Genomic DNA, 12,407 nt, shown 5'->3' with positions numbered 1-12,407 from the left:
CTAACATTGCACAGAGGAAGGACAGACTGGAGGACAGAGGACAGCAGCTGTGGACAGGAAGGGGAAGTCCTGTAAATGATAAGGGAACTGGCAGAGTGAGCCCTGAGGACTGAGCCCTGAGATAACACAGGCATCTGGAGGGCACATGGCCTCTGGGCTGGGCAAGGACACTGAGCAGCCTGAGCCCATAGAGCCTGGTGGGTGCCAGGCTGTCAACAGACCATTTTCTTTCCACAAATTTTTCCAAATACAGAATGAATTAGGTGTACGGGTTTGTGGAGCGTAATTCAGGGCCTCACCCCCTTGTGACCTCTGAGAGAGTAGAGTCCTGGGATTGTCAGCTGCTCTCGTATCTTGTGGACCTGGGGACTTTGAACAGACACTCAGCACAGACTCCTAAGGCCAGGAGTAGGGCCTCATGAAGTGGAACTTGTTTGTGGCAACCAGTGTAATGTAATGAGTGCAAGGTCCTCCAGACATAGGTTCCAGAATGTGCAAAGGCTGGGAGTGAAGAGAGAGCTGAATCAGGAACCTGCAGGTATGTTTTTTAAAAGACATATATATTTTTATTGATTTTAGATGTAGAAAGGACGGGGGAGGGAGAGAGAGAGAGAGGGATGAGCAAGAAGCAAGGATTGGGTGCCACCTGCACAACCCCTACTGTGGATCCAGCCCACAACCCGGCATGTGACCTCACCAGTGCATGGGTCTATGCTCAACCAACTGAGACACATCAGCCAGGACTGTGGATCACTTTCATACAGAGAATCATGGTCAGTTTGGTCATGGTAGTAGTAGCTCAGAAGGGACAGTGTGAACCTGAGGACTGGCTTTCTTTTTCTTTTTTTAAATTTCTTTGTTAATTAAGGTATTACATATATGTCCTTATCTCCCCATTTTCCTCCCACCTCCCCACTCATGCCATCACCCCCCTGTTGTCTGTGTCCATTTGTTGGGCTTATATGCATGCATACAAGTCCTTTGGTTGATCTCTCCCCCTTAACCCCACCCTCCCCTACTTTCCCTCTGAGGTTTGATGATCTGATCAATGCTTCTCTGTCTCTGGATCTGTTTTTGTTCATCAGTTTATGTTGGTCATTATATTCTATAAATGAGTGAGATCATGTGATATTTATCTTTCTCTGACTGGCTTATTTCACTTAGCATAATGCTCTCCCGTTCTATCCATGCTGTTGCAAATGTAAGAATTCCTTCTCTTTTACCGAAGCCTGGTATATCATTGTGTAGATGTACCATAGTTTTCTAATCCACTCATCTGCTGATTGGCACTTAGGCTGTTTCCAAATCTTAGCTGTGGTGAGTTGTGCTGCTATGAACAGAGGGGTGCATATATCCTTTCTGATTGGTGTTTCTGGCTTCTTGGGATATATTCCTAGAAGTGGGATCACTGGGTCAAATGGGAGTTCCAACATGTTTAGTTTTTTTGAGGAAACTCCATACTGTTCACAGTGGCTGCACCAGTCTGCATTCCCACCAGCAGTGCACGAGGGTTTATTTTTCCCCGCATCCTTGCCAACAGTTGTCATTTGTTGATTTGTTGATGATAGCCATTCTGACAGGTGTGAGATGTTACCGCATTGTCGTTTTGATTTGCATCTCTTGGATAATTAGTGACTTTGAGCATGTTTTCATATGTCTCTTGGCCTTCCTTCTGTCTTCTATTTAGGTCTGTTGCCCATGTTTTGATTGGGTTGTTTATCTTCCTTTTGTTAACTTGTATAAGTTCCCTGTAAATGTTGGAGACTAAACCCTTACCAGAGATAACACTGGCAAATGTGTTCTCCCATTCAGTGGGCTTTGTTGTTGTTTTGTTGATGGTTTCTTTTGCTGTGCAGAAGCTTTATAGTTTGACATAGTCCCATTTGTTTATTTTCTCTTCAGTTTCCAATGCCCTAGGAGCTGTATCAGTGAAGACATTGCTTCAGCATATGTCTGAGATTTTGCTGCCTGTGGATTCCTCTAGTACTTTTATGGTTTCTTGTCTTATGTTTAAGTCCTTTATCCATTTTGAGTTTATTACTATGTATGGTGTAAGTTGGTGGTCTACTTTCATTTTCTTGCATGTATCTGTCCAATTTTCCTGACACTATTTATTGAAGAGACTGTCTTGACTCCTTTGTAGGTTCATGCTTTCTTTGAAATATATTAATTGAGCATAGTGGTTTGGGTCGATTTCTGGGTTCTCTATTCTATTCCATTGATCTGTGTGTCTGTTCTTGTGCCAGTACCAAGCTGTTTTAAGAACAGTGGCTTTGTAATACAGCTTGGTATCTGGTATTGAGATCCCACCTACTTTGTTCTTCTTTCTCAGGATCGCTGCAGCTATTTGTGGTCTTTTTTTATTCCAGATGAATTTTTGGAAAGTTCGTTCTAGGTCTGTGAAATATGCCATTGGTATTTTAATGGGAAGTGCATTAAGTCTATAGATTGCTTTGGATAGTATGAACATCTTGATGATGTTGATTCTACCAATCCATGAACACGGTATGTTCTTCCACCTGTTTATGACTTCCTCTATCTCTTTTTTCAGTGCTCTGTAGTTTTCCGAGTATAGGTCTTTAACCTCCTTAGTTAAGTTTATTCCTAGGTATCTTAATTTTTTTGGTGCAATGGTCAATGGGATTTTTCAGTCTCTTTTTCTGTAAGTTCACTATTGGTGTATGGAAATGCCATAGATTTCATGGTGTTAATTTTGTATCCTGCTACATTGCCAAATTCATGTATTAAGTCTAATAATTTTTTGATGGAGTCTTTAGGATTTTCTATGTACAGTATCATGTCATCTACAGATAAGGACAGTTTTACTTTTTCTTTTCCAATTTGAATGCCTTTTATTCCTTTTTCTTGTGTGATCGCAATGGCTAGTACTTCCAGTACTATGTCAAGCAGGAGTGGTGAGAGTGGGCATCCTTGTCTGGCTCCTGTTCTTAGGGAAAATGGTTTTAGTTTTTGCCCATTGAGTATGATGTTGGCTGTGGGTTTGTTATATGTGGCTTTTATTATGTTGAGGTATGATCCTTCTATTCCCACCTTACTGAGAGTTTTTATCAAGAAAGTATGATGGATTTTGTCAAATGCTTTTTCTGCATTAATTGATATGACTGTGTGGTTTTTATGTCTCAATTTGTTTATGTGATGTGTCATGTTTATTGATTTGTGGATGTTGTACCATCTTTCCATTCCCAGGATAAATCCTACTTGGTCATGGTGTATGACCTTTCTGATGTACTGCTGGATCCGATTTACTAGGATTTTGTTGAGGATTTGGGCATCTATGTTCATGAAGGATATTGGCCTGTAATTCTCTTTCATTGTGTTGTCTTTATCTGGTTTTGGTGTTTGAGTGATGCTGGCTTCATAGAATGAGTTTGGAAGCGTTCCTTCCTCTTGAATTTTTTGGAATAGTCTGAGGAGGATAAGTTTTAGTTCTTCCTTGAATGTTTGGTAAATCTCCCATGTGGAAGCCGTCTGGCCCCAGGCTTTTGTTTGCTGGAAGCTTTTTGATGACTGTTTCAATTTCTTCCATAGTTATTGGCCTATTGTGATTTTTAGATTCTTCCTGATTGAGTATTGGAATGTTGTAATTTTCTAGGAATATGTCCATTTCCTCTAGGTTGTCTAATTTGTTGGAATAGAGTTGTTCATAGTATTTTTTTAGCAATCCTTTGTATTTCTCTGGGGTCTGATGAAATTTTGCCTCTTTCACTTCTGATTTTGTTTATTTGGATCCTCTCTCTTTGCTTCTTGTTGAGTCTGGCTAGAGGTTCATCAATCTTGATTATCCTTTCCAAGAACCAGCTCTTGCTTTCATTGATCTTTTGTATTGTTTTTTTGGTCTCCATGTCATTTATTTCTGCTCTGATCTGTATTATCTCCTTCTGTCTGCTCACTCTGGGCTTTTTTTGTTGTTGTTGTTGTTGCTCTTTTTCTAATTCTTTAAGTTTTAGAGTAGATCATTTACTTCCATTTTATCTTGTTTTTTGAGGTAGGCCTGTAGAGCTATAAACTTCCCTCTCAGGACAACTTTAATTGTTTCTCATAGATTTTGGATTGTTGTGTTTTCATTGTCATTAATTTCCAGGATGTTTTTAATTTCTTCTTTGATCTCATTGGTAACCCAATCAATATTTAATAACATGCTATTCAGCTTCCAAGTGTTTGAATTTTTTGGATTTTTTTTTATTGTAGTTTATTTCTAATATTATGCCAAGCATCTGAGAAGATGCTTGATATGATTTCAATCTTCTTGAATTTGGGGAAACTTTGCTTGTGACCCAATATGTGGTCTATTTTTTAAAATGTTTCATGTGCACTTGAGAGGAACGTGTATTCCATGGATTTGGGGTGAAATGCTCTGAAGATGTCAATTAAGTCCATCTGATCTAGTGAGTCATTTAGAATTGCTGTTTCTTTGCTGATTTTTTGTCTAGAGGATTTATCCAGTGATGTCAGCGGTGTATTAAAGTCCCCTACTATGATTGTATTGTTGTCAATCTCTCCCTTGATATCTTCCAAGAATTTTTTTTTATGTATTTGGGTGCTCCTACATTGGGTGCATATATTTTTATCAGGGTTATATCCTCTTGTTGTATCGTTCCCTTTAGTATTATGAAGTGACCTTCCTTATTTATCTCTTGTTATGGCCATCTTTGAGGTCTATTTTGTCAGATATAAATATTGCTACCCTGGCTTTTCTTTTCATTTCTACTTGCCTGAAAGACATTTTTCCATCCCTTCACTTTCAGTCTGTGTGAATCCCTTGTTCTTAGGTGGGTCTCATGTAGACAGCATATAAATAGGTCATGTTTTTTTTATCCATTCAGCCACTCGATGTCTTTTGATTGGAGCATTTAGTTTGTTTATGTTTAAAGTTATTGATAGATAATTGTAGCCATTTTTATTTTTTGTGCCTGTGTTCCTTCCCTTTTTATTTCTTTTTATACCAGTCCCTTTAGCATTTCTTGCATTGCTGGCTTGGTAGTGATAAACTCCCTTAGCCTTTTATTGTATGTGAAGATCCTTATTTCCCCTTCAATTTTCAATGATAGCCTTGCTGGATAGAGTATTCTTGGATTCAGTCCTTTCTTTGCATCACTTTGTAAATTTTCTTCCTCTCTTTTCTGGCCTGATGTGTTTCTGTTGGGGAATCTTTTGATAATCTAATGGGATATCCCTTGTACGTAATTTTCTGTTTCTTTCTTGCAGCTTTTAAGATTCTCTCTTTGTATTGAACATTTGCCGTCATAATTATGATGTGTCTTGGTGTGGGTCTTTTTGGGTTCATCTTGTTTGGGACTCTCTGTGCTTGTATGACTTCTTTCTTCTCCACATCAGGGAAGTTTTCTGACATTATTTCTTCAAATGGGTTTTCTAACCCTTGTTCCTCTTCCTGTTGTTCTGGCATCCCTATTATTCGTATGTTGCTTTATTTCATGTTGCTCCATAGCTCCCTTAGGCCCTCCACCTGTCTTTTAATTTTTTTTCCCAATTTCAGTTCAGTTTGGGTGGTGCGTTTTGCTTCCCTGTCTTCTAATTCGCTAATTCGGTCCTCCACTTCTCCTAATCTACTGTTGAAACATTCCATGGTGTTCTTTATTGCAGCTATATCACTCTTTATTTCTTCTTGATTCTTACATAAGTTATTGATTTTTTTTCATCCATCCTGTTTATGAACTGTATAACCCTTATTCTGAATTTTTTCTGACATATTGCATGCCTCTGTTCTACTTAGCTGCTTATCTGGTGATTTTTCCTTTTCATTCCTTTGGGGGTTTCTTTGTCTACCCATTTTTGATTTCACCAACAGATCTAGATGTTGATTTGTGCAGGGGCTGTTCCTTGGGTGGCAGTTGCTCCTCGGGCTGCAGTTGCTCATCGGGAAATCGCAGCAGCAGCTGCTCCTCAGTTGGCAGTGACTCCTTTAGTGGGTGCTGTTTGCAGCAGCCGTGGCTCCTCTGGCAGGTGGGGGAGGGCTGCTCGCACAGCTGCTGCTCCTCATACTGGGGTAGGCTGCTGCTTCTCTGATAGGGGCAGGCTGCGCACGGCTGCTGGTCCTTGGACAGTGGCAGGCTGCCCGCGTGACTGCTGCTCCTCGGACATGGGTGGACTGCTCACGTAGCTGCTACTCCTTTGATGGAGGCTGGCTGCACGCGGCTACTGCTCCTCGGACGGGGCGAAGAGTTCTTTATATATTCTGTGAAATTTAGAGGAAACTGTAATGATTCAGGTATTTATAGGTTACAGTGACAATATCTTGTTAGGAGTCCTCTTATCAGATGTCTGGATAGCCACAACTCCTTTAGCACCCAGCCGGCGGGAGGCTCCCTGGCGCCCAGCAGCCACTGCACTCTATGCACGAGGCCAGAGGGTAAATGCTCACTAGCCTAGGAATAGCCTCACACTCTGCGCCAGGACTGGCTTATTTGCTGTGGCCACTGTTTGTGGTAGGTGGTTGTCATAAGGACAGAAGTTGTCATGTAGAGTGTGGGGGAGAAATAATCACATTGCAGTAGCAAATACCTTCAAAAGATGAGTGGACCTGAGATTAATTGGAGGCCAAAGAGTAATTCAAAGAACATGAGACTAGGGTTGGTACAAACACCTTTTTTAAACTCTCACCAGGATTTTGTTGTGGCCCTCAATGTAGCCTGGCTGTGGGGGGGTGAAGTCCATCTTGTGGATTAGCTTAGAGGCTTGAGTGGTCATTTGTGAGACTCACTGGGCATGCTGCAGAGGGCCATCAGGGTTGGGACTTGAGTGAAGGTTAAGTGAGGGATGTTGGCTATGACTAGTGAAGGGACATCAAGTGCAGCATCACAAGAGTTGGGCTATGGATATCTGAGATCTGATTGTTGTTCTTAATAGTTGAGGTTGAAGGGAAAAAAAGTCATGGAGAGAGGCCTACATAGCAAGATACAAGACTGCCTCTATGAGTGTGGACTATTAGACTCTGGGCAGTACTTGATCTTGATTCAATTTGACAAACCTCCTCTGGACCACACATGCTGAATAATAAGTAAAAGGCCAGGAGATGAGTATGGGCGCTGGGGCTGTGGAAGTGCAAGTGTAAGGGAGGTGTGGTATAAAGAGTGATGAGCACTCGAGAGGGATTGTGAATTCATGGTGATAGGTCCCTGACATTGACATGAGAGTGAATGGAGGGTGATTCTATTTATGCTGGTCCCTGGATGTAACAATAAGGTGAATTTTAGGATAATTGCCTGTAGAGAGAGGTGTTTGGGTGCTATATTCTAGGTTAAGAGCTTAGGTGCCATTTAACTATCCACCTGCCTTTTGTTGGGAGTGACACACTAGTTGATGGGAATGAGATAGCATTCATCAGTGTTACCCAGTCCTGTAAATCTCCACTGCCATGGATAAGGAAGAAGGGTAAGAGAGAAATAGATTATGGCAGTTGTGTGAACTGTAATTTTGGAAAAGAAGTTGATTAGAAAAAAAATTATCCACACCATGGAAAACTTGCATTACCTTTGCTGTTGTGCCTCTGGGAAAGAAGCTGTGTGAGAGAACTGTTGTTGAAAGAACTATGTGCAGCAGGTAGTGGAAAGCGACGGCCTCATACCTTGGGATTGGGATCAAGATGATGAAGTGTGATGCCATGTTTTTGGTGTCTTCAAGGAACAATCAGAAGGACTACAAGTCTATTTCCTGAAGAGACCAGTATCAAATCACTCACACTATTTTTATCGTCAACATCCCTTTCTAACCTGTTTTGAACACCCACTCTATTGATAAGAGGTAGTGTGGTATACATGGGATTTGCAGAGCTCAGGTATCTTCTATCTGTTCAACTGCGTTAATTGTTGTGGGAAGAAAAATATCAGCAGAAATATAAGAAGACAGTGGCTTTCATAGGATGTAAGCCTGGTATTTCATGTAATATATAGAGTGAAAAGAGAAGATGGGTGTGGAGGGTAGGGAGTATGACAGACATATAAACTTAGGAGTGAATCTGATCATGGGCTGTACTGTCTCCATTATGACAGAATATGAACTTTGAGGATGTGGCCATTGCTTTCTCTCAGGAAGAATGGGGGATCCTTGATGAGGCTCAGAGACTTCTGTACTGCGATGTGATGCTGGAAGCTTTTGCACTTGTGTCATCTGTAGGTAAGACCTTCACATTCTCCCAGTGTCCTGAGGTGATGACCTCTCTTCCTTTATTCCTCAGCCGTAGCTTTCTCTCTCCCACAGCCAGAACATGGCCTCTGCTACTTTCCCCCACTTTCCTGTCAAACATGCTGTGGCTGTCAGGGATGAGCTGGATGGGGAGCTCTGAGTAAAGGACTCCAGGAACATCACTAACACCTGTTACCTCAAAAAGTACAGGAAGTGTTAGGGAGTCAGGAGTCTTGGCGTGAGCTTAATGGGTCCCAGCTTGCACTTTCTCTTCATGGGAGGCTGACAGTTTCCACATGCATGGCTTCAACTTCTGCATTCTTTCTTTAGGTAAGTGTTCTTTGTAGCAGCTTGTGTCGTGTTATGGTCTTTACATACATGAACCATTGGCTATTCTTGTAAGGCCCTCATTCAATTATTTGTTATATTTTCTTCCCTGAATACTGTAGCAATCAGTGTTGCTCTGGCCCAGTGCTGACCGCTCACTTCTTCATCAGCTGTTTCTCTGCATTGTTGACTCTGCAGTATTCTGCAACATTGACTTGCGCATGTGTTATGACGTGCACATATGTGCTAAGTAGTCCTCAAAACCAGCTACTCCTTTATTGAATTTTACTTGGAGTAAGACGGAGCCAATGTTGTGCATAGCTTGCCCCAGTCCCCAGCAGACAAGCTGTGCTGAGTTTTCTTAGTTGAAGGATTAGCTGGAGATCCATATTCTAATCCATGTGGTGCTTGCCATGTTTGTCATATTTCTGGTGAGGCCTCCCTGTGTTGTGATCTTCATTAGCGCAGAAAGTCACAAGAGCCTCTTATTAATCCTTCCTGCACATCTCTTATTTTCAGACAATTGCATGGAACCAACGTGTGATGTGTAACACACTTTTGTAACGGAACTTCCCCCTGTCACCACATTCAATATTCATTTCCTTACCCTTTCTCACTTTTCAGGTTGTTGGCATAAAATCGATGGTGATGAGGCCTGTTCTGATCAGAGTGTAGCTATAAAAGGAGAGTCAAAGGTCAGGGCTTCTAAGACAGCTCCAGCCACCCAGAAGATCCCTCTGTGTAAGCGGTGTTTCTCTGTGTTAAAAGGTATTTTGCACCTGACTGGGTCACATGCCGGAGACTTTGAGCAGAAAGCCTTCTGTACTGATGTATGTGTTGGAGACTTCTGTTTCAGTTCAAATCCTCAACAGAAACAGAGGAATGAATGTGGAGAGGAGCCCTGGAAACAAGCTATGGACAGGGCTTCCTTTGTGAGCAGTTCCAGCCTCTACTTATCTACAGTGCCTTCAACCAGCAGGGAGTATGGGGAAGACTTGCAATACAACTCTGATATTCCTAAGCACCACACCACTATCAACACTGAGGAGCTACCCTGTGGCCGTGAGATTTCACAGGAATTACACAGGGGAAAAAGTCATCACCAGTGGGGTGAATGTGAAAATGCTGCCAGCCACAACCTGAAAGTTGTTCAGTGCCCGGGTGTGTGTTCTGGAGAACTGCTTTATGAGTGTAACAAATGTAGGAAACTGTTTACACGAATCTTTAACCTCAATCGACATAAGAGAGTTCACACTGAAGAAAAGCTGTATGACTGTAGAGAATGTGGGAAGTCTTTTCATCGAAGGGCTCACCTCACTGAACACCTCAGAGTTCACACTGGAGAGAAGCCATATGAGTGTACTGAATGTGGGAAGTCTTTTAGCCTAAAATCTAACCTTATTAGACACCTGAGAGTTCACAGTGGTGACAAGCGATATGAGTGCTGTGATTGTGGGAAGACCTTCAGTGATAAGTCTTACCTCAAACAACACCAGAGAGTTCACACTGGAGAAAAGCCATATGAGTGTAGAGAATGTGGGATGTCCTTTCCTCGAAGGGCTCACCTCACTGTACACCTCAGAGTTCACACTGGAGAAAAGCTGTATGAGTGTAAAGAATGTGGGAAGTCCTTTCGTCAAAGTGCTTACCTCACTGAACACCTCAGAGTTCACACTGGAGAGAAGCCATATGAGTGTACTGAATGTGGGAAGACTTTTAGCGTAAAATCTAACTTCATTAGACATCTGAGAGTTCACAGGGGCGACAAGCGATATGAGTGCTGTGATTGTGGGAAGACCTTCAGTGATAAGTGTAACCTCAAACAACACCACAGTGTTCACACTGGAGAAAAGCCGTACAAGTGTAGAGAATGTGGGGTGTCCTTTCGTCTAAAGGCTCAGCTCACTGCACACCTCAGAGTTCACACTGGAGAGAAGCCATATGAGTGTACTGAATGTGGGAAGTCTTTTAGCCAAAAATCTAGCCTTAGTAGACACCTGAGAGTTCACACTGGAGGTAAGTTTTAAATGTGCAGGGAATGTTTTATTTTTCTCAGTATAACAACACTGAAGGTGACTCTTTGGGACCTATTTTTCTGAATTTAAACCCATTTTAATGGAACATACACTCTGATATATTTCTCATAAGTTTCAGGTACAAGTGAGGCTTGAAGGAGCTGCATTGTACTTGCTAATATGCCCAGACCTGCTAACCGATTGATGTCATAGCGAACATTTGTGGCTGAAGAGATTTTACCTCTGCCACCTGGCTCACCTTAAGAGTATGCATCACTCACAAACCCTCTGTGCTAAGGGGAAATGTATTCTGTGTTTTCACTTGTGTTTAAGAAAATTATGATTACTTCAAGCTCTTGACAGGATCCTCATTCCTTCTCTCTGACTAGGCATGCGTCTGACCCAGGGTTTGTCCAGACCACCCATCCTCAGCTAAGAAGTGCAACCTCTGTCAGGGACATTGTGTGTCTCACATTATGCTTTTCTGAATTGTTTTATTTTCTAATTCACCAACCTGCAAATTCTTACTGTCCTCTGTTCTGGTTTATAATCTTTTAGTAAAGGTGTTTTTTGCTTTTGTACCTTTAATTTTGTTGGTTATATTCACTGCCTGGGATGATTTGAAAGGTTAGTTGTGATCTGTCACACGCAGAGGTGAACAGATAAGGTAGGGTCCCAAGCTCTCTGTGCTTTGGAAGGCACATAATAATGAAAAAATGACTCTTTGGTCAATATTAGTTTATTTTGTATTGCTGACCAAGTCCTTTAACGAAAATCTGCATGACATTTTGGTTCTAATTTTTTAGCCTGGTGCCTATATTATTGGTGAGGTCAGAGAAGAGCCCTTTGTTGTGCTTCTGTGAACAATATGAATTATATTCTCTGTTCATAGTATGTCTTACATACTGTGAAGGAGCCCTGAGCCATGATGTGTGAAATTTCATAGGCTGGTTTCATTTGTTGTAACACTGTGAAGTGTAATCAATATTGGGACAAACACTGTTTTCATAGTGAGTGGAAGAGATGGCAGTATATTGGATGAAAATTGCCTCTTCTAAACATTATCCACAAATGACCCAGTCCTGAAGCTTGTTTGTTCTTTTTGTAGCTGAAGTGATTTGTTGTGAAAAGAATCTCATGGTTTGGGGATTTCCCTGGGCCCCTCTATGGTGTTCACCTCAAGGTTATCACAACAGGCAAGAACTCGAAGCTAGAGGAGGAATCATCATATAATTAGTCCCAGGTTGTGTGTTTTGTGACATTTCAGCATTCCTGATCATTCTGATGGCAGTAGTGTTCACTTCTTGACAATATTTGCTGCCACTGAGGCAGCAATGATTCTCTCAGGAAATGAGGAGAGAGATGGTCATGTCTGTATAGAGTTGCCATCTTAATTTTCTAAATACAGAGGGATATCTGTGTTTTTATTTGGAACCACATTTTAAGGCTTTAGTTAGGTATATGTGTAACTGACATGCAACAAAAAGCACTTTTCTAATGTGTACTATTTGGTGAGATTGAACATACGGATTAAGCTTCGAAACAGTTACAGGTGAAATAAACTTCTCTGTTACCCATACCCATGGTGGGGCAATAGTATGCTTACAGTTATGAGTATGCAAAACCCGTAATTTATTTTCTTATTTTAAATGACAATCTATACTAATGAAACAACAATTAGATCAGATATCTTCCGGACATCCTTCTGGACAAAGCCATGGTGGCGGGGTCCAAGGCAGAGTTGGTTAGGGGCGACCAGGCTAGCAGGGAGGGCAGTTAGGAGTGACCAGGCTGGCAGAGGAGGGCAATTAAGGGTGATCCAGCCAGGAGGGGAGGGCAGTTAGGGGCGACCCGGCCGGTAGGGAAGGGCAGGTAGGGGTGACCAGGCCAGCAGGCAGAATCTGT

At 41.8% G+C, this 12,407-nt stretch overlaps 1 protein-coding gene across 1 annotated transcript; it reads left to right on the top strand.

Annotated features, from left to right (window-relative positions):
- Positions 1 to 691: 691 nt before the first annotated feature.
- Positions 692 to 11,090, top strand: LOC102441929 (zinc finger protein OZF-like). The gene is made up of 3 exons (XM_023749003.1): positions 692 to 773; positions 8,028 to 8,151; positions 9,112 to 11,090. Exons 1-3 carry the CDS (start codon positions 771 to 773, stop codon positions 10,512 to 10,514), a joined length of 1,530 nt encoding a protein of 509 aa, XP_023604771.1. The 5' UTR covers positions 692 to 770; the 3' UTR covers positions 10,515 to 11,090.
- Positions 11,091 to 12,407: the final 1,317 nt, after the last annotated feature.

This window comes from Myotis lucifugus, unplaced genomic scaffold (assembly GCF_000147115.1).
Source record: "Myotis lucifugus unplaced genomic scaffold, Myoluc2.0 scaffold_2279, whole genome shotgun sequence".
Lineage (NCBI taxonomy): Eukaryota > Metazoa > Chordata > Mammalia > Chiroptera > Vespertilionidae > Myotis > Myotis lucifugus.
The sequence above is the reverse complement of the archived record's forward strand: the minus strand, read 5'-3'. Positions and strand labels throughout refer to the sequence as shown.